This window comes from Fulmarus glacialis, unplaced genomic scaffold (genome assembly GCF_000690835.1).
Source record: "Fulmarus glacialis isolate BGI_N327 unplaced genomic scaffold, ASM69083v1 scaffold19217, whole genome shotgun sequence".
Classification (NCBI taxonomy): Eukaryota; Metazoa; Chordata; class Aves; order Procellariiformes; family Procellariidae; genus Fulmarus; species Fulmarus glacialis.
The window spans coordinates 1-22,821 of NW_009224018.1; the positions used below are offsets into that span (position 1 = coordinate 1).

The 22,821-nt window shown below is 37.3% G+C and overlaps 1 protein-coding gene across 1 annotated transcript; it reads left to right on the forward strand.

Annotated features, from left to right (window-relative positions):
* Nucleotides 1-218: 218 nt before the first annotated feature.
* SBNO1 (strawberry notch homolog 1 (Drosophila)) lies at nt 219-19,209 on the forward strand (the record flags this gene model as incomplete). The annotated part of the gene is made up of 26 exons (XM_009582029.1): nt 219-379; nt 1,175-1,308; nt 1,460-1,550; nt 2,479-2,640; nt 3,195-3,330; nt 3,404-3,509; nt 4,768-4,921; nt 6,413-6,595; nt 6,805-6,902; nt 7,586-7,737; nt 8,324-8,521; nt 8,824-8,994; nt 9,084-9,253; nt 10,149-10,280; nt 11,533-11,668; nt 12,081-12,193; nt 12,294-12,365; nt 12,852-12,951; nt 13,487-13,561; nt 13,815-13,961; nt 14,041-14,135; nt 14,355-14,447; nt 14,942-15,079; nt 15,779-15,855; nt 16,645-16,838; nt 17,796-19,209. Coding segments are annotated over 26 exons (3,431 nt in total), but the record flags the coding sequence as incomplete, so codon positions are not given.
* Between the last annotated feature and the right edge of the window lie 3,612 nt (nt 19,210-22,821).

Sequence of the window (22,821 nt, forward strand, 5' to 3'; positions counted from 1 at the left end):
ATATAAAAAAAAATTCAGGTTAATGTATTCCTTTGTATGCGATGCAGTTTGTTTAATGCTTGATGTACTGTTGCAATGAAACATAGCTGTTCTTGAGTTCAGCCTTTGCAATGGACAATTGTAATTTGTTTTGGTAAATATAATAACCTGTGCTGCAGCAACAGAACTCTGTATTATGTTTTCATCTTCTCCCTTCCTCCCCCTCCCTTTTCAACCAGTAAAAATTGGTCTACGTCATCCTGACCCAGTAGTGGAAACCAGCTCATTATCCAGTGTAACTCCTCCTGATGTGTGGTACCAGACATCAATATCAGAAGAAACAATTGATAGTGGCTGGTTGTCAGCTTTGCAACTTGAAGCAATCACTTATGCGGCCCAGGTATGCTAGACATTAGTACAGCTTAAAAGCTAACACAGAATTTAAGAAGAAAAACTACTATCATAGTACATAGCACAGCTATGTCAGTTTTACAAGGAGATAAAATAGTAAGAGCTTGAAGGTTTGAGTTGCATTAGAAGGTGGCAGGTGAGCTTCAGTTCAGATAAATGTGAGGTAATACACCTAGGAATGCTTTGTCTAAACCATAAACTTCCATGATGCTGATCTCAAACTGTCTTAAAACTCAGGAAGGACATCTTAGTTGTTATTTTTATTTCTCTGAAATAACTTAATGGCTGCAGTAGCAGCAGGCTAGGAAAACCAACACTGTTTGGCATCATTGGGAGGGGTGCAGAGAACAAGACAACAACAACAAAGCAGAACTCAGTGAAACTGATAGGAGATTTGTTTAAAATGGATAGAAGAATACTTCTTTACACAGGCAGTGGATGTCTGGGTCTTACTGCCACAAAAGGCTGTAGAGGTGCATATCAGTGGGTTAAAAAAAGCAGCCAGTCTGGTAGTAGGCACTAAAAGAATTGGACAGACGTGTACAGCAATTTTACAGCAATTCTAGGTGCTGAGGGAAGAAGGGGGAGAATGGATCACATAAAGCAGTTAGGCTCATATGCTCTCCCTAAATAAAATCCCCTCTTCCTGCTGTCGGGAGGCTGCTTGGCTGGGTGCACCACTGGTCTCATCCTATAGGATGTTTCTTATGTTTGCTCGTTTCTGATAATCCACAGTGATGTGTTCTGGAGAACAGGTACAAGTTTTTTGTTCTTTCTCCTACAGCAACATGAAACATTCCTGCCCAATGGAGACAGAGCTGGATTCTTGATAGGTGATGGTGCTGGTGTAGGAAAAGGAAGGACCATAGCTGGAATAATCTATGAAAATTACTTGTTAGGCAGAAAAAGAGCAGTCTGGTAAGTGTGTCAGGATTTGTTAGAGCAGACACTGTAGTGATTATAGTACTTAAATTCAGTGTAATCTGTCTTCCAACAAATGTTCTAGCAACTGCTTTTTGAACTTCTGCTGTAACTTACAGAATATATATGCTTTGTTCTATATCTTCAGGTTTAGCGTGTCAAATGATCTGAAATACGATGCTGAAAGAGATTTGAGAGATATTGGAGCAAAAAACATATTGGTTCATTCATTAAACAAGGTGTGGAAACTTTTTACTATGTACAGTTGAGGCAAAACTTTAGGTACGCTTGTGTGATAAGTTGTGCACGTTGACTGTTTTAAGAGCAAGAATGTACTAATTTCAATAAATTTGCTGTCTAGGCCTTGTTTGACAGGCCTTAATCTTATGAAGAACCACTTTAAGTTAATCATGTAAATAGGCTCCTTGTAGGATTAAGTCTTAGCGTGTGATACTTTTTTAAAAACATTACTCTTCAAACCACTGCGGACACTACTAGTAGAGTATTTTCTAGAAGTTGAAATACTCTTTAAATCTTGTTAGACTTCGTAGCATTTGAATTTTTTCCTTTCTATCTCCCAGCACACATTTTATCTGTAATAACATTTGTATGTAATACTTGAATAATAGACTTCCTCAGTAATTTATTAAAGCAGCAGTAGCGTGTGCAGTTATTTTTGGAGACTGTGCCTCTGCTCAGGATTAGCGACTTGCATAAATTGTGAAGTGTGATTACTGGTTGAATTCACTGAACTTAAAACAAACTTTAACTTAGTATATTTGCTTTGTGAAGTCTTAATTTCTAAAATACAGCAAAGCTTTAGATTTGTCATTTATGGTAGCAGCTATAAATCCACTTGACCTGTTAGCTCTAAGGGACGCATTGAAAATGTTAATTGTATTTAAGTTAAGGAAACCATGTAGTCAGAGAATCTTTTGAGGCCTCACATCTAGTCTTCCTTAAGTATACATTTAAGTAGGGCCCTGTGTCACCCCTTAACCACATTACCATATGCCAGCTATGCCCTAATCATGATGTAGGGATACAGGTGGTTCAAAATGTACACCCCTTAAGTTTAAGACTACCAGCATGCCTTAATCATATGGTAGGTGGGTTTGAGGAGGGATCTCTTGAATAATTTCTGTAATTTTTATCTTTTTATTGCAGTTCAAGTATGGGAAAATTTCTTCCAAACATAATGGAAGTGTGAAGAAAGGTGTCATCTTTGCTACCTATTCTTCTCTTATCGGTGAAAGTCAGTCTGGTGGTAAATACAAGACCAGATTAAAGCAGCTTCTTCACTGGTGTGGTGAAGACTTTGATGGAGTTGTATCCTTTATCTGGAGTTCAGCTGATTGTAACCAAATTGCTATCTAAGCTTACATCTTTAAAGACAATCTTGTGTTTTTATTTGTTGGTATTTTTAGGTATTGTTCTTTATTCATGACAGTAATCGATGGTGTGCATGGTCTGACATTAGACTTGAAGTTTCACAAACTTCATGCCAAATCTAGTACCATCATATTGTTGCCACACAACTCTGGTACAAAGTGAAGCTTCTGCTTTTTCTATAATGGACACATAAAGTTAAAATACGATGTTTAAGAACATTAAGTTTACACTGAAATTAGAGTGAATTCTTTAAAAATTGTTTGAGTATCAACAGCATTTTAAAGAACTCAAGTGTTGGTAATTGTGCTTCTAAATACTTACTAGCTAAATATTTTTCCTGAAGTTTTTAGTGAAAAATATGACTAGTGTCTTTTTGAGTTTATGATTTGCTGCTGTCACCTATTGTAATTATGAGATTTTCTTGTCTTCTGTTTTAGCTCCCCATTCTAAAAGTAAGTGGGACAAAGTTTTTTTCCTTAATTATGGTTCAGATTGTATTTGATGAGTGTCATAAAGCTAAGAATCTGTGTCCTGTTGGTTCATCAAAACCGACAAAAACAGGTCTGGCTGTATTGGAGCTTCAAAATAAACTTCCAAAAGCCAGGGTTGTTTATGCTAGTGCCACAGGTATGTATTATTTGGTTTGCATTAAATGTCTCTGTTCTTACTGGCACTGGTACAGAGTGTGTTCTTCTCCTAGGTGCATCTGAGCCAAGAAATATGGCATATATGAACCGTCTTGGAATATGGGGTGAAGGAACTCCATTTAGGGAATTCAGCGATTTTATTCAGGCTGTTGAAAGAAGGTAATATTTCAAAAACCTATAGCAAGAATGCATGTAGTTGTGGTTGACTGTGCTTTCCTTTGTCTTCACTCACTCATAGTCCTCTACAAACTTGTCCTGTCATACTAAGAACTTTCTGACTCTAGTTTCTAAATCTAGCAGAAATGTAATCTATCTTATGTGGTAAAAAATGGGATGTTTCTCTTGCTCACAGAAAACTGAGAGCTTTAGAAGCTTGCTGGGAAAATAGCCCTCTTAAAATGTGGGTGTTATGAAATGAAAATATTTTGCTGCTCATCGTGGAAACACACTATATGTACTGAGTATGCTCAGTATAGTTGATGTCTCACAATGTGCAGAAGCCCTCTAATGTTTATGCATTCAGCTTAGGCAGTTTAACAGGAAGAAGTCTTGTTCTTATGCTTTCTGGCATAAGAACCCAGTTCAGAAAAATTATGTATGCTGTTGCAAAGTACCTCGTATTTCAGACTTACTAAAAAAATAAGTGTGAGAGGTCAGTAGAAAATGCAACTGCTACATTCTTCGGTAGGTGAGCATCTTAATATATTACGTTTTGCCTACTTAAAAAGAATTTTGAACGCTTCAGAATGCTACAGTAGGGCTTAGTATGCATCTTCTTGCATACCATCTACATGATGCGTGATTTTTCTAGACTCTGCAAGTGTAGTCTCCACTTCATTACTGAGTATGTATCAGTGGAGCAGTAATGAAATTACAGGCCCAAGCTTGTGAATAGGTTAGCTTTGCAGTTGACTTCTCTGCTCTCAAAGTATTGCTAAAGGTGTGTTGCTGTTGAAAAGAACTTAAGTTACCTACTAGTTCAATTATTGTCGTATCAGCATAAATCTGAATAGCTTAACACAGTTTGTATTCACTATTTTAAATCTTCAATGGAGTTTATAAAATTGGAGTGCAAGATTTTGTTACATATTTGGATCAACTTCACTGTCCAATTACAGTTTGTAAAGTACCGTCTCCTAATGCATGCTAGGTCATTTGGGAAAAAGTAACTCTTTGAGTGTTTATACCTCTTGGGCTACACTTAATACTCATGAGGCAGGGATATAGTTTTATGTGAAGGCTAAATTTCAAGACTCCCTGATTTTATGTGTTTAACCAAACAGTACTAATGATTTTGAAAACGTATTCCTTCACACTTGTAAGCATGCTGTTTTCTTCTAAAGCTTAAGTTTTTTTTTTTAACAAATCCTTACTCTTGAAAATTCTAATATTGCCTTAATTTGTTCCTTTATTTTAGAGGTGTTGGTGCCATGGAAATAGTTGCTATGGATATGAAGCTGAGAGGAATGTACATAGCAAGACAGTTGAGTTTTTCAGGTGTAACTTTCAAAATTGACGAAGTTCTGCTTTCACAGGAATACGTTAAAATGTACAATAAATCTGTGAAACTGGTAAGAACGCCTCTTTAAATTTGCTTTCTGTATTGGGTTCTGAGAGGTTGAAGTTACTTGGTTTAAGCTTGAATGCTCCTGAAATAGCCTGTTGAGAGACAGGAATGGCATCTTCTTGTCTCATCTTAGTGTAAAGATTTCTCCATTGGAGACTTGGCAAAAGCTGTTAATTATTGTTCTGAGTCATAAAAGCTGCAGTTTTAGGTGCATCTTCCCGTATCTGCCAGATCCACTGCCTTCTAGGAGTACTACAGAGACCGTGGTCATTGTTGCCTAAGATAAAGCTGTTCACGTGTTGGTCGTATTTTTGTGCTCCAATTCTCCCCCAGTGTAAAGATTTCTCCATTGGAGACTTGGCAAAAGCTGTTAATTATTGTTCTGAGTCATAAAAGCTGCAGTTTTAGGTGCATCTTCCCGTATCTGCCAGATCCACTGCCTTCTAGGAGTACTACAGAGACCGTGGTCATTGTTGCCTAAGATAAAGCTGTTCACGTGTTGGTCGTATTTTTGTGCTCCAATTCTCCCCCTTTAGGCAACTGGGGCTGGGAACAAACTTCACGTGTTGGTCGTATTTTTGTGCTCCAATTCTCCCCCTTTAGGCAACTGAGCTGAGAACAAGCTGCAAAACGTTAGACAGGCTGCATGCACTTCTTCACTGAAGCGGTATGGTGGAGTGGTGCTTGTAGTTAAACAGTGAGGGTGATAGTTTTAATCACGTGGCAGATCAAATCTAAAGCATTAAAGCTGTGGTTCTTTTTAATGTTTCCTTTATTCACCTGCTGGTTATCTTTTTCATGTTGTTCTTAATTGTTTTGTCTGTATGCTGTCTTTTTCCTGAGTGTACATTCTGCTTGCACGTTACCACTGCTGTATTAGATAAAAATAATCACTCCTTGGACATAGATTAAAATGAGCAGGGTCTTTACCTGCTTGAGAGATGCTTGAGCATGACTCGGTATTCATGTTGTATAGCGACAATAATTAAAAATTATTTTTGACAGGTGTATAATATCAACTTTAAAACAACACTTTACTTTATGAATGTTGTTCAAAAGAATCACTAAACTTGTGTCCAAAGCTTACTTTACTTAATCTGGAAACAGTTGGTATAACAAAATGTTGTAGAAAGGAGGGCAGTGCAGTTTTTCTCTTCTTGGGATCTTGCTTTATACTTAAGTATGGGCAGTGCTCTTTGCTTTCTTAACCTGACTGTATTAATGGAGAAACTAGGTAATTAGAAAATACTGTGTATGTTTGCATTGGTAGTAATGTAAATGTATCGGTTTTTCATTATGAGAGTAATTATCTTCTGAATTTAGTAAGCCAATTTTGGTTTTTTGTGAGCTTTGTTTGATGTATGAGTTTCCTTGACTTGCAGTCCCATAGTACTGTAACTTTAAACTTCTCTTCTGTCTTTATTTGGATATTAAACAATGTGCCTGTGTAGCCTTGAAATGTGATGTGTAAAGCAATTAACATTTTCTTCTTCAGTGGGTCAGTGCTAGAGAGAGGTTTCAACAAGCGGCCGATCTTATCGATGCAGAACAACGAATGAAAAAGTCTATGTGGGGTCAGTTTTGGTCAGCTCATCAGAGGTTTTTCAAGTACCTTTGCATAGCATCTAAAGTGAAGAGGGTGGTGCAGCTAGCTCGGGAAGAAATCAAGAATGGGAAAGTAAGTTGATCAAGACCTATTTTTAAATATCTTTGTTAAATGTAAAGCTATTAGGTTTTTTTGTTTATAACACAAATATTTCTCAGACATAGTAGCATGCTTTTGTACTTTATGGTATTGAAGCTATTTAATGAGCAGAAATTCAGGCAAAAATAAACTTGCAAGTCAGTCGTCTTAGTGACAATGCCTTGTATTCATTTGTCCTTTAGTGTGTTGTTATTGGCCTGCAGTCAACAGGAGAAGCAAGAACATTAGAAGCTTTGGAGGAAGGTGGTGGTGAACTGAATGACTTTGTTTCTACAGCAAAGTAAGATAGAAGTTTGTTAGAACGGTCCATTACAAAACTAACCTTAATCCAGCTTAGTGTGCGTAGTAATTTGTCCTTTCATGTGTAAAACGTGCATCACTGCACAGAAAGTTGGGTATCCTTTAGTACCGATCTTCTTTACTTAAGGTGCCTGTACATAAAATCTGACAGTATTGCTCAAGTGAACCATTGGTTAGTTCCTGGTTCTCCTGGCACTCTGATGTTTTCAGGTGTGAACAGCTGGTACTGTTCTACTCAAAAGGGGAGGAAGGGAAGACTTGCCAAGTGTACACTGCATTTATACCAAAGCAAGTTACAGTCATTACTTCCCTCTTTTATCAGATGGGCCAGATCCAATCCTGAGACTACCTTGCTGAAGATCTTAATAAATTAAGTTAATCTGTCATTTAAACTTCGAGCAATAAGAAAATGGCAGTAGCAATACCACTTGATACCAAAACCAAATTTAACGAGTTATAAGTAACAGTTCTGCAAAATAAATGTCTCCTACTTTTAAGAAGGTGACAAATACAGTAATATGGGTGATAATTATACAGAATGCTTGTGTAATAGCATTCACAAGGAATAATTCTTCATAGAAGTCAAGCAAGCTGTTAAAATGTTACAGGTTTCTATTTTAAGTAAATGCAAATTCGACTGAAAAACCCTTTTTTCTTAAACAGAGGAGTATTCCAGTCTCTTATTGAAAAGCACTTTCCAGCTCCTGACAGGAAGAAGCTGTTTAGCTTGTTGGGAATTGACTTGACTGCTCAAAGTAATAACAATTCACCCAGAGACAGCCCTTGCAAGGAGAACAAAATAAAGAAACGGAAAGGTAATGCTTAAGTTCTTACACTAATGCCGTAGTGAAAATGGCAATTTTGGAGCTGCCCAAGAGTGAACTCTGGAAGAAATAAGGGAATGTAAACATCAGTACAGTCATTTGTGAAAGAGCATGTATTACAAGTCTAAGACTTTTGTTAGAAATTTCCATTAATAGATTTTAAAACTGCTGCTGAAGCAATATAACCTGTCAATTCTCATTACTTCTTTGCTCAAAATTGGGTTGATCTAGTATGGGACTGTATCCCAAAATGCCTTGCACATGTCAGACCACTTCCTGATGCAGTCAAGCAAATAATTGCTTTCTTTTTTTGAGGCTCAGTAAAGAGAAGCCTAATGCCACCCTCCTTCCCAAACTGATTATATTCTTACCGAAAAATAGGTGATCGTGAAAAAAACTTGGGAGAGAGGTCTTACTTAAAACTTAAATAAGATTCTTTTAAGCAGTTCTATTTTTAGAAGTTGAATATTTTTCTAGTTTGTATGCAGTGGTGGTAAAACAAACCTCAAAAGTTAGACTACAAGGTCTAAACTAATTTTTTTTGTTTTCTCTGGGGTGATGGTGGTGATGGAATTAGGTGAAGAAATAAGCAGAGAAGCCAAAAAAGCTCGCAAAACAGGTGGCCTTGCAGGTAGCAGCTCTGATGAGAGTGAAAGTGAGTCTGATGCTTCAGACAATGAAGAAAGTGACAATGAGAGCTCCAGATTTTTGAGTTCTGGAGATGATGACGACTTCAACCCATTCAGAGATGAATCCAGTGAAGATGATGAAGATGGTAAGACAGTTTAAGTGTTTCATCAAGCAAGTAACTCTACTTGTAGATAGTAAGCATAAAGTCTTTCCTAGCCATTTCAATGAGCCAAAAATAAGAGTGTTTGATAAGCATGTAGTTTAATTCTAATGAGACTGGAACTAGTATTAGCATGTTGATTTGCATCTTCTTTAAGTGGATTTTACACACTAGAGTTTAGACTTTTGTAAGTCACCTTTTGTAATGAGAATGTAGTTTTTCAATGGAAAGGGTGGCTTTTTAGTAAATGCTTGAAACTTTTAGAAAATAACTTTATTTAACTTTAGATCCCTGGTTGATTAGAAAAGAGCATAAAAAAAATAAAGAGAAGAAAAAGAAGAAAAGTATAGACCCAGATTCTATTCAAAGTGCCTTACTAGCTTCTGGTCTTGGATCAAAACGACCTAGCTGTTTTACTTCCACTGTTGGTACCACCACTTCTAGTACCAACACATCAGGTAAGAATAAGTTTCTTTGGCATTGATTCACTTTCTTAGCAATTAGGCAGTGAAATTCTAAATCTTAGAGTCTCTCTCTTAAATTTCAGCAAACAGTAACACAAACAGCAGCTTTGTAACAAGTCAGGATGCTGTTGAAAGGGCCCAACAAATGAAGAAAGAATTGCTTGATAAACTGGAAAAGCTGGCTGAAGATCTTCCACCTAATACACTGGATGAGCTTATAGATGAACTGGGTGGTCCTGAAAATGTTGCAGAGGTAGGCTGGTGTTCACAGTAAGAGAAAACTGATGTTTTTTTCTACTGCAGCCTTACATTATCTGGCTGCAGTAAATCAGTGTTGTCATTCTTCAAGGTTGCATGTGACCTAAGTATCTGTTAAAGAGAACTTGTTTAGGAGTTTTAGAGAGTAATCTCACCAGGATAAGACTATAGGTTACTTTTGCTGAATGCCTCTGAATTAAAGAAGCTTGAAGATTGTATTAGAATACAGAGAAGAGCTCTGAATGGGTGGATAGGTTATATCTGAGACTGATAGTTTCTTGTTGGGTAAATCATACTTGTTTCTCTTTTGCTTTATAGTGGTATATTTCTCTAACTAGCTGTAGTCAGTTTGAAGCTGGTGTATATAAAACAGAAAGCAGCTTTAGTTCATTTTCCTAGGCAATGAAGATTAAGAACCTGTATAATAAAACTGCGTTAGTGAAAAGCCTGGTGATTTATTGTCTTTTTTTCTCAATAACTTTAGAAACACGTCTGTAGTAAGCTACCTGTCTCTGTCAAGTAGAAATGTCATTGTGATTTAAAAGACCCTGTTAAAATCAGTGACAATCTCAGCTGTCAGTTTATTTTCCTTGTACTCTTGGTAAATCCTTTATGGACAGCGGTATAATACTATGTCATTTCTACGTAGGTATGCTTTGTTACGCTTTTGATTCTCTGAGTTACCTATAAATAAGCGTTCCACATAGCAGATAATGGCATCAACCAAAACATAATCCAGGTTCTCTACTGTAGTTTTGCATTTGGGAGTAAATTACTGAATCTATTTTAAGGTTGGTGTTTGAATAAATAGCATCATTGCTTGAAGTTTTTGGTCATGTAATAATTTTGGTATTGCTATAATGAGCTTGTATTCCCTTGTATTTTTAAAGATGACAGGCCGCAAAGGGAGAGTTGTAAGCAATGATGATGGCAGCATATCTTATGAGTCAAGATCTGAACTTGATGTGCCCGTTGAAATTCTGAACATCACGGAAAAGCAGAGGTTCATGGATGGAGATAAGGTAGTCCTTAAAGAGATACAATTTAGAAAAACTTGCCAGATGCCATAGTAACATTGACTGATTAAGTTATTCAAGTTGTGGCTCTACCATTATCCCACAGTGACTTTTCAGGAACTGTAAGTAAGTACTAGTTACAAAGCATTTTCTATTAACGCTCTGTGTTTTGTTTTTCAAACCAGTATGTTCAGTAGTCCTGTCTAATATGTGGCTGCAGCATGCTTTAAAGGTTAGGCTGTAGTTTGGGTGGCCACAGAGGCCTGTGCTTAAGAGATGTGTGTACAGGTGTGCCAAACTGAAAGCTAGTGCCTTTAAGCTGGCCTTGTAAAACAGCGAATGTTTAAAAGGCAGATAAACACTCCACATCTTTCCGATTCCTTTATCTGGATTACTGTGTACCTCTGCTTCTAAGAGGAAATAATGAAATAGAAAAATGGGGAAAACCACTGACTGACTTGGTATGAGAGAGGAAAAAAAACTTCCGGTGAGGGGCTGAAGGGAGAAGGTGGAGGTTGTTTACCTTAACAAGGATTAAGAAGTAATGCTGGGAAGAGTGATAGCTTTTGTCCTTTACATTGCACTCTGAAAGAAAATACTGACTGGAATAATGGTAGAATTGAAGCTGATAGAAGAAGGACAGAAAAAAAAAATCCAGTGGGACATGCTACCACAAGAGGGCAAATCAAGTAAATGTAGCTGTTGCGTGGAACTTCTGTGGCCTGTTGTTACACTTCAGGGTAAATACTCGTGTTCCTGTAAGTGACTTGTGCACAGTCAAAACATTTACATTCTTTCAAGGCAAATGCACTCAGATACTAGAATGGCCGTATCTCTTCCTTATACAGTATTAGCAGCAACTTTTTGTCTTCTCTGTGTTGCTTGCTGCCAGAGCAAGTCTCCTTGTGTCACTCCACTTTTCTTTCTGAAGTGCAGACCAATGTCAGAGAAACTTGCCCTTTGGAATGGCAAGACTGCAACATGCTGCCTGTCTTCATTTGCACAGAAAGGTGTTGCTGAAAAGTAAAGCAAAAACCACTCCTTTCACTCAAAAAAAACTTGTTAGCATTTCTAACTCTGATAAAGAGAACCATACTTTTTCTCCCCTCCCCAGCCTTGTGATAGGAAGACCAAATAACACTGAAACCATTCCACACCCATGTTAGTAGTAATTGTAAAATTAAATTTTTTTAGAAACTGAAAACTGAAGCTTGATCTTGGATTTATTGCTAACTAACAACTCCTTTCTTAATAAAAGAACATTGCCATAATTTCGGAGGCTGCCAGCTCTGGTATATCATTGCAAGCAGACCGTAGAGCTAAGAATCAGAGACGGAGAGTTCACATGACTCTGGAGTTGCCGTGGAGCGCGGATAGAGCAATACAGCAGTTTGGTAAATAACTTTTTCTGTATCCTTCCCTTAGCATACTCAGTAATACTAACTGAATTTACTGCTAATTCATGGGAAATAAGATTGACTATGCAACCTCTTAAGGACCCTTCCAATCTCCTTACCCATGAACAGAATCAGCTTTATCTATAGTCATAGCTAATAGTCTTGAAAGCTTTGAAAGAAACCTAGCAAACAAACTTACACTGCAGCTTAGGGGTTTTTTTGTGTATCAAGTGTCTTTATGGAAGTTGCCGCAACTGCAGAGCGTTTGTGTCCTACCTTCTATTGGCTGTATTACAGCAGAAACTAATTTATCTAGCTTTTTTCTTTACTCTTCACAATTCATAGTTTATTAGAAATGTTCAATGAAGTAGAATGTATTTAACCTATGTGCTTCTACTTAATTATCCAGGAAGAACTCATAGATCCAACCAAGTGACTGCTCCAGAGTACGTGTTCCTAATTTCTGAATTGGCAGGAGAACAAAGATTTGCATCTATAGTTGCAAAAAGACTGGAGAGCTTGGTAAGATTGTTTCAAGAAGTCTGATTGTTCATTTGAGAAAATACAGCTTAGATTTATTTTTCTTAAAATTTGATTTAATTACAAAGGTGTGTCTTAACAGGGAGCCCTCACCCATGGTGACAGACGGGCTACGGAAACTCGAGACCTCAGCAGATTCAATTTTGACAACAAGGTGACCGTTCTATTTCTGTTTGAAAGCTCATGCTGTGGTGCTTATTCCACAAATGACCTGTTGAGGAACGATTTCTTCCATCTCCTGTGAAGTGTTTTACTTCTAACTGTATTACTTTCTGATAGGAGGCCTCTTTCTCAGGTAGCCAGAAAACATTCTTAGTTCTGTTTGCAAAGCCATGTGGAACACAAATATGTGTGTAAATTACTTTTCTGCATTTGCTAACAATCCGGGTCTTAAGTAAATGGTATGTGTCCTTTCAGTCACAACTGAGAGATTAATTTGGCAATTCTAATCAGAAATTAAGACTGGGCTGTTTATATAGTGTAGTTTATAATTGAAAAGCTAATAACCAGTTCCCTTTACTATTGTAGTGAAAAAAACGTTTTATTGTGAGTTACAAATGCTTGTTAAACCATGTGTGCTTGGGGCTGAGGCACAAATGCTGGATCACATTGTTAGAGCAACTTTCTCTTTCTTATGCAGTATGGCAGAAATGCTTTAGAGATTGTTATGAAATCCATTGTGAACTTAGACTCCCCGATGGTCTCACCTCCTCCTGATTTTCCTGGAGACTTCTTCAAAGGTAAGTATAATTCATTGGATGTAATAGCTACCTTTTGATCATTCTCCAGTATGCAGAAAATGCAAATAATTTTAGAGCTAAAAACGTTGTTACTACTTAAACCAATTGGCTGGCCCAGATAGGCTCTCACTGGATGTTATTCCTATGCATGTTGCTTGAATGTTGGAAGTTCACGTATGAAATAAGATCTGTGAACTCTCTCAATATAAGGCATGTTCTATATCTGTTTGGCCAAAGTATTACATACAGTTCTTTAACTTTATTTTCCCCTTATCTGTTGCAATATCTTGTTCTCCTGTGGGCTCATGTATAGTGCTATTAGTAGTTTTCCCTGCCTGTGCTTCCTGGATGGACAGAAGGCAAAGTTCTGTCTTGGTTATTGATGTATTAGGTAGAAATTGCAAGTAATGTATTTGGGGGATGTCAGAAGCTTTGGAATTGGCTCCTGAAACAAGATTGCTAAACAAGCTGTTACTTCATTGGTTTGTTTTTAGATGGCAAAGCAGCTATGATTTAACTTCTTTCTTTTTCCTAGATGTTCGTCAGGGATTGATTGGCGTAGGCTTGATAAATGTAGAAGACAGATCTGGAATACTAACGCTTGATAAAGGTATTTGTGTGTTTAGTGTATCTTTAGAATGTCACTAGGAATATCTTATATCATGATAGTGGATTCCTAGAAACAGAACTGAAGTTGTAACTATCTAAAAAGTGACTTTTTTGGAGAACTTCAGAATGTTTTCCTCATTCTGAAAGAATGGATTTAAGTAGTCTTTTTGAGACTCTTTAAGTACTGATTGAGAGCTTGTTGTCATCAAACTTAATCTTTGACATAATACGTGTATTTCTTATTCTTTTTTAAGACTATAACAACATAGGGAAATTTCTGAATAGAATTCTTGGTATGGAAGTACATCAGCAGAATGCTTTATTCCAGTACTTTTCTGACACGTTAAATGCAGTTATTCAAAATGCTAAAAAGAATGGAAGATATGACATGGGCATCTTAGGTGAGTAAATCAATTTCTCAGTACTCTTGTACTTAACTAAGAAGAGAGAAACAGAGTAACTCTATCCTTTCCTTTTAAGATTTGGGCTCTGGGGATGAGAAAGTAAGGAAGGCAGACGTTAAGAAGTTTTTAACTCCAGGATATTCTACCTCTGGACATGTAGAACTATACACAGTAAGTTCATTCTGTATTATCTTTGTATGAACTAATAAAACTTGCTTGTTGGTAAGTGTTTTTTTTTTTAAAAACATGGCAATAAGCTAAGCATATGCTGAGTGAGAGGAGGTTCCAGGCCTTTCACTGGGCAATATTTGGTTCTATGGTTCTTTAGTTCCTATGTTTGTAACTGTTCTAAAGCCTGTTCCAAAATACCCCTGCATGGCTGTCTTCTAGATCAGTGTAGAGAGAGGAATGTCTTGGGATGAAGCAACTAAGATCTGGGCAGAACAGACGGGTCCAGATGATGGATTTTATTTATCACTACAGGTAAGATTCTTTGTCTCTTGGATTATGTTCAGAGAAGTTTTTTGGGGGCTAAGCAAATACGCTGTCTCCTCTTAAAAATTTACTGTTCAAATTAATTACTGTTCAGTTTTGCAAAATGCTTTCAATCTTACATTAATTTGCAAAATGCTTTCAATCTTACATTAAAATTCATGTTAAGTTTGCTTCCAATGCTAAGTATGAAGCACTCCTTTTTAGCTGCTCAGGATATTTTCTGATAGGAATGTGAACACAAATTAGTAGCTCTTATTTAAACCTGCATCAAAAAAACAGATGCTTTCACTATAAGGAAAAGTTGGGAGGTTAATGTAGATTAGTGGTACTGTCTTCTAAAGGTGTCCTTATTATTACTGGTTGTCTTATTGCACATACATAAGCACTATTACTCTGTAAAGAACACAGTATGGAATCACTTAAGGTAGATACTGTCAGCATGTTTAAACTTAAGAAGTTTTTCGTTTGTCTTTCTTTTCCAGATAAGAAATAACAAGAAAACCGCTATTCTAGTAAAAGAAGTGAATCCTAAAAAGAAGCTTTTTTTAGTGTACAGACCAAATACTGGGAAACAACTCAAACTAGAAACCTGTACAGACCTGAAAAAAAAATATAAGAAGGTAATGATTAAAATTATGCTAGTTTTAAACTTTAAAAAAAATTGAAAAGAAATATAAGGACTTTCTTTTTCTTGTATTTGTGTATAATTCTGGCAAGTAAAAAACTAGGCTTATTTTTCCAGAGCAGAGCTCGTATTTGGGTCTTTTTAAGTGGGCCTACATAGTTTCTGCGTTCCTGTATCTAAAGCTTTCTGAATATAAATAATTTGTAGTGTGGTAATATAAAATGAGGGGTTTTAGGGTCTAGCAAGGGAAAGTCTTGCTTCTGTGTAGGGTGTACAAACATGTACATAGCTGCTTATTTAAGAACAGTGTATTCTAAGCAATGATTCTGAAGCTTCAGCTGTTTGCTGATGACATTTTAAATACTGTAATGGATTATTTTGTTTAGAGGCTGGTAAGATATCTAACACTTCTCTTAATTTTATAGTGTTGAGTTTGTAAAAACTTGAGGAAACTCTGAGAATCAGGTTAATTATTGGAAAAGCTCTGAGATTCTACTATGTTCAAGTATTTTGCTCATCCTTTGAGAAGGCATTTCCATCAAATAGCCTGAAATTACAGGATAATGTACCTCTCCTCACCATCAGGATGTTGGTGCTCCCTCTTTTCTCATAGAAATGACCAAATTGCTTCTGTTCTATGCAAGTCTTGATGTGTTTTACGTTGTTATTATTCCCACTTTGAATGCTTTTCCAGGTACCTTCTGAAGATGCTCTGCCACACTGGTTAGAGCAGTACAATTCTTCTGCGGATACCTGCACCCATGCTTATTGGTTAGTATTTGTACGCACGTAGATGCTTTAACTTAAACTGTTTACCTAAACTGGTTTATCACTACTCTGTTCTTCTGTTACTCATGTGAAATCTTGTGTTTCTTGCTTAAGAAAAATTGTCCTATGATCAGTCAAATGACCCAACCTTTGAGTGGAAACATGAAGATTTGCACTTGCCCTTAAAGTCCTAGTGTATTAGATGAATGCTGATGTATAAATTGCACTCCAGTAGAAGTATAAAGACCCAGGAGTAGCTTGTGCTTTAAGTGTCTTGGTCTGGTCTATTATTGTGGTAGGATAGTTCAAATGTTATTTGGGGGGGAAAGTATTTACATGTAGAGATGAGATGGATGTCAGAAATGGCTGTTCATGTGCTACCTCTTCTAACAGTATGTCTCTGAACTCAGCAGCTGATGTCTTAATTCCTGAGGAACAGCATAACTTAAATATTAAGTTTCACATTAATATTGGAGCTTCTGAAATATACTGATGAGATACCAGTTTCATCTGTAACAGTTTCAGGTTCTTGGGTGATCTAAATGAGTGATATCTTTGGCTTAAAGCTTTGTCCGTACATTTTGAATATCTGGTCCTAAATAGGCCAACACTTCTCAAAGCTTTACCATTAAAGGCATGCTGCTGTGGATAAAATATCCTCCCCTTACTGTGTACTTGCAGCCCTTGCTCAACTCTGAATACATGTTAGATAACTTCAAGTCTCATTTTTAATTGAATTGGATACTTTTTGTTTGCAGAATTCTTTTAAAGCTTTTTTTCTCTCTGCTGCAGGAGAGGCAATTGTAAGAAGGCAGGCTTGGGATTAATTTGTGAAGTGGGACTCCGCTGTCGAACTTACTATGTCTTGTGTGGTTCAGTATTGAGCGTCTGGACAAAAGTAGAAGGCGTTCTAGCCTCTGTGAGTGGTACAAATGTGAAAATGCAAATAGTTCGTCTAAGAACAGAAGATGGGCAGAGGATCGTAGGTAAGTGGCTTGTCTGCTCCTTTATTTCTGTCTTGGAGCAAAAGGTAGTTGTAACTTACAAGTCACTCCATGTTGAGAGTCACATAGGAGACTTTATAAAGATACTTACAAGAGAAAAGGCTTGTCAGTGTGTATGTTAGGGAGAGGCAGAAGTACAACTGTGGAAATCTGTATTTGTAGTACAAACGCTGTTTTGAATCAGGTTAAAGAAGGAAGAAATTTTTTTCAGCCAGGTTTTGGAACACTTACTCTCTCAGTTCTTTTGATTTACTAGGAACAAAAAAGTCATATTCAGCCTGTTTCAGCCAGCCTACCTTTGAAACTGTAAGGGCTCCACTTTTTTCCCCACTTCTGGCAAAGAATAAGCCCTTGAAATGGTTGTTTTCATGGCTTTTGGGCTGCTGAAAGCCACGTGTAATCAATAGTTTTAGAATGACTTCAAGATGATTGTCATTTCTTGTTGCTAAACCTCTTAGCAAAGCCCTCATAGCAGGTACCTCAGAGGCTGAAATCTCCTTTTTTTTTTTTTTTTTAAATGTGGACTTCCTGTGGATTTGTGATATCATGGCAGCTCCTATGCCAGTAACGGTTTTACAAGATGTTGAAACTAGGTTTTTCATGTTTAAACTTTCTTTCATGGTGGTGTAACTTCTGTGAGATGAGAAAAGAAAAATAGCTGACTTCTCATTTTATGTGGCAGTGGGTAACATAAGAACAAAATTTGTCTTCAGGGTCAAAATGGCAACTTCTTTGTACTACTTCATGACCTAAAGGGATCTAGTGAAGATAAACCTCTTACTGAGAAGCAGAACTTGAAGCTGTGCTTGATTAGACTTGACATTGGAAATGGTCGCTCTTGACTGTTGCATAAGCTAAATGGTGGAATCATCAGCCTGAGGTTTTAACGAACAAATTGTTTGCATGCTTATGAAACAATTGATCTGTTGCTGTTTTCAGGTTTGATCATTCCTGCAAATTGTGTATCACCCCTTGTAAACCTCCTGTCAACGTCAGACCAGTCTCAACAGCTTGCAGTACAACAGCAGCAGATATGGCAGCAGCATCACCCGCAAAGCATCACCAATTTCAACAACGCATAAGAGGACAAACTACAGGTGTTGACTTTGGTGTTTGAGGAAAAGGCTGTAAAAGCATATCACTTGCATAAAAATCAGGGACAGATTCCAAAGAAATATAACTTTTTCAGTTCAGTTGTGTGCTCTCAAATACTTTGGGAATAAAGAGATCTAAAAAGGTTGGTAGAACTGAAAGCCAGCAGTTGTTTATGGTAGTGCATCTGTCTTTCCTTATGCTCTCTGTAGTGCTTCCTGTTTGCTTTTACTTTTGGCCTTTTGAGCTACAAACCACAATTTGTTTGAAAATGCTTGAAAATCCCCAAGCAGGCTTTATTTTTATCTTGTCATACAGTGCTCAGGGTTTAACGCAGTGCATCAATGCCATTGCTGTGGGAGATATCCTTGAATGCATGTATTGAGTATATATATAGAAAATATATATTGGGTTTTTCTCTTCAATTTATGAGTTTATAAAAGCATGAAACCTAGAGGTTGCACATCATGCATTCAGGTTCCTTCCCAGTTTCTGTTTGACAGTGCATGTCTTTGGAAACGGGCATGGACAGGATAAACACAAGGCAGGAATTCAGAGAGAAACACAATCTTAGTTGTACAGCATTGGTTATTGCATTTTTATAGTGTTTATACCCAGGTGTTGCATTTTTTCTGGTTCTCTCCTGGGGGTTATATATTTGAGTCTACAACATGTTCTTTTTGTGATAAACATCTTAAATTAAAATTAGTTCATTTTTAATGTATTAATGGTATTCCTAATGTGTACTGCAAAGATGGCTGGATGCCTATTTTCCTTAAATTGAAGCATTTCCTTAATCCAAGGTGGTTATGGAAACTTAAGTGCAAATTCACTTCCATCTCGCATACAATCTTATATTTTTTACTTCATTAATGTAATTTAATTTGTCACTTGTAAGATGAAACCTTACTTGAGCTGTAAATTAGAGAATGGGAAACACTTGAGGGTTCCGCTGTATGTGCTGTTTCTGTTACCCAGTAACTTGAATACTGTTTAATATGTTGTAAGACATTGTAGAGTTTATCTGGAGCTGTTTAAAAGAAATTGTAATGTACAAATGTGAATAGTCACTTATCTATAATATGGGTAAGTTTTGTTTTGCCTATAATAGTAGATGTTTATAAGAAAGTGAAGGACAATGTTTGTCATTTCTTGCTTGCACAGGTTGCACTATTGAAAAATTGAGATTGTATAAACCTGTCCAAAAAAACTACAAGATAATGATCTTGTAGATGTCAAATAAAAGTTATTGTACTAACAAGAAGTGGAGTCTTGTTTAGGCAATCACTGTATTCCAAAAAAACTAACAAGTCTGTACAATTGGAATTTGACAGGACTTGGCATGTTCCAGTCTGCTTTAACCAGGCTTCTGTCTTGCAGTCCAACTATTTCAGTTGAACTCATTAACGAGGCAAGAAGTAAACTGTGTTTAAACCTTGATGCATATTTTAAGTAAGGTTCACCTGACAGACTTAGAGCAGCAATCCACTGTAGCGTATGTCACTTCTGTAAACACTCAGTGAGCCAGATTCAAGTGTAATAAAGAGTTTTTCCATAAGTAATGGGGCCAGAAGTTCCACAACTTCAGGCTGAAGCGAGCTCCCTTATGTGAATTATTTCGCTTGAGCTTCTGTTAACTCTGCCTGTACCAGCACCCCAGTGTGGTGACAGAGCCCCTGCTTGTCGGGGAAGGAAGTCTCCGTGCTGTCCTCAGCTCCCAGTTTGAAATGGGCGAGGAGATGAATCCCCTGCACGTGCTTGTGACTAACTGGAAATCTTATGTGAGCTTGAGCTTCTGTTAACTCTGTTAATTCTGTTAACTCTGCCTGTACCAGCACCCCAGTGTGGTGACAGAGCCCCTGCTTGTCGGGGAAGGAAGTCTCCGTGCTGTCCTCAGCTCCCAGTTTGAAATGGGCGAGGAGATGAATCCCCTGCACGTGCTTGTGACTAACTGGAAATACAGATCTAGAATAAATCGGCATGCTCTGTATTGCCATAGCACCTGCTACGTCTCTGTGAAGTACTTGTAATGCAGGTGGTAGGTGTGTTGGGAGTCTTAATCCTCTGGTAGTAAAGGGAAGCTTGCCTGCGTGCTGTGATACCAGCAGGAGCTGATTATGCCCTGGAAAACTGTAGACCACAGGCAGGGTGTCAGGGAGGATGTTCATGTGTTTCGTACCCACCATTGGGTGTATTTGGCACCTGTTCCAGGAAAAGTAATGGGATTTTGAGAAGTATGTTGACAGATTACTATTGCAGCAGATAGTGAACCGAATTGCTAGTAACAGCAAGCTGTGTGTGGACTTCTTTTTTTTTTTAATTATTATTATTTGGTGTAGAAACTTCCACCATCTGAGGTGGTTAGCATAGATCTTAATCCTCAGTAAGATGGTTCTAGAAGTGGTAGGTTCACAAATAGTGATTTTTTTTTTTTTTTTTAAAAACAAGTCATTATTTAAATACACTTCAGTTCCTAAGTGCTTTTCTCAGTCTGTTGCGCTAACTTTGGTTGTTGGGATGAGCAAATATTGAATCGGATATTCTCTGATTCCATAACCAAACCACACTACTTTATTTTGGGAGTTCATAGCATATGCTGTTCACTCACTCCCTTTTAAACTTCCCATGGACTTTTTTCCCTCCAGGGGACAAACCTGACCATACTTGTAAGATCCGTAAGAACTGTTCCCATTCCAGAAATCCCTTCCTGCACTTGCTCTCCTTTGCCTGCTCTCTGCTACTTGCCACCATCAATGCCTTGGCTTTGGCATTCAGTTACTAACACATCTGCATCCACAGCTCTGGAGTGTTATAACATCTTAAAGGTTAATGTTTAAAAAAAAAAAAAAAAAAAAAAATTAGCCTTCAAGCTACAGAAACATTTTCTCTCTTGAAAATTTGTGCTCGGTGGTTCGGGAGTGGTTTTTTGGTGGGAGTTTGTTCCTTGCATGAGCTGCTGATAAAGCTTGGGGGGAAAAAAGGAATATAAATAGCACTGTGGATGGGATAAGGAATAGCTATACGGTGTCCTCTTGCAGCACTGCCCATGAGACAAACATCCTCACAGGGAGGAAAAAGGAGAGACCAATTGTCATGTCATATAAATTACCAGGCTAGGCAAGAATGGTCTCTCTATTTTTCCTACTTGTGGGGCATTGATCTGCTTCGTACGAATCACTATCTGAAATGGGTATAGAATTTATAAAGGATAGGTGTCTCTGATAACAGGGACAAAGCTAAATGTAAAATGGTAATAATTTCTGTACCGCGTGAGTTTTGGAAGCATGCTGTAGAAGGGGAACATACATATTTAAGTAGACTTGGGAATTGAAGGGATAAACTTTTGGGGTTTCTTTTTTAAACTGTCTCTTGACAGCAACTAAATTTTGACTTGTTAACTAGTTTTGTACTTAAGATATGTCTGACACAGTAAATGCAATTATAACCCACTAAAAACCCCCTCCGAACAGCAAGTTTTCAATTTTTTTTCGAATTGCTGTATGGTCCGTTGGGAACACACACCTCTTGTAAGGACTTAAAGTTCCCCAAAGATGCTAGCTGTCTAGTCAGTGTGTACTATTTTCTTTGTAAATGAAGAAAGCTCTGCAACCTGTAAACATTTGTCAAGTGAATTATCAAGGGGTTTTTGTATTTTTCTTTTGCGTTTGGAATAAGCTTCATTCAGATCCCATCGCAGTCTGTACATATATAGAAAGAGTATGTATGTATATAGAGATGTTAAAGGCTACTGAATTATTGAATGTAAATAACTCTTGTTTTCCTTTGTGTTTTTTTTCTTCATGACCTTCCCAAGATGTATTCCTATTTTCTCAACCTGCCGAACAGGCAGTTTGTGTGTACTTTGAAATATATATAGCGTATATAAAACTTCCAAGGGATGTCTGCATACATTGTAGATGTTATACGTTGTCATCATTTTTTTCAGAACTATCAATTGTCTGTCTTCCATGATCCCTTTGATGCTATGTGGTTTTATTCTATATTTTTAGTGTATAATGCATTTTCTTGAGATAAATTGATTCCCGATGTCTTCTAGTGACTGGTACTATTCACTTCTTAGTGCCTGTATCAGAGAGAAACAAATATTTGAATTTTCATATAGTTTGTTTTCTTTAGTCTTTTCAGTGCATTTCAGATCTTAAGCTCTAATCCTAGAGCTACATTTCCATTTTCTTCCACTTACTAGTATCTCCAGTTGTGCATTCAGTGAGCTCCTACAATACAAGTTCTAGAATTAAACGCATCAGCAATAGGACCTGCCCACTGTCCTAACATGTAAAAGTATAATTACTACATTCATATTAAATGTTAACTGCCTTAAAAGCACTCTAGAAAGGCAGGTAATTTGAGAGCAGAAAAGATGCATCTGTCATAGAGTATTTCCTGGGAAAGTTTTGAGCTTCATGTAATATCTAAATGTGCAAAGCGGAGGTAATGGAACTTTCTTACCTTTGAAAAAAATGGTGCATATTTTTAATTGCCAGATACCAATACTTATATTTGTATCGAAGTTAGAGATTAATGAGAAATCCCTTGAATTGTCTGTCTCTTATTTAGCCCTTAAGCTTCCAGCAGTTGTCACACAGGCTTTGCCCATACAGTGGTTTCCTGAATTAAGTGGTTTGCAAAATCCGTTGACTGGAGAGTCATCGCAAGAAGCGTCCAGCTGCAAATAGCGACAAAATACTTCTGGTAGTTTCTGTGGTCAATACAAGCATTAACAATGAACGTGGAGAAATAACGGAGGCGTTTTTGTCATGTGCTGGCAGCTGCAGCGTGTGGTTCTGTGTCACAGGCTCTCATGGTAAAGTTGGCAGAAGTAATAAAGTCATGCAACCACAAACATGCCCGA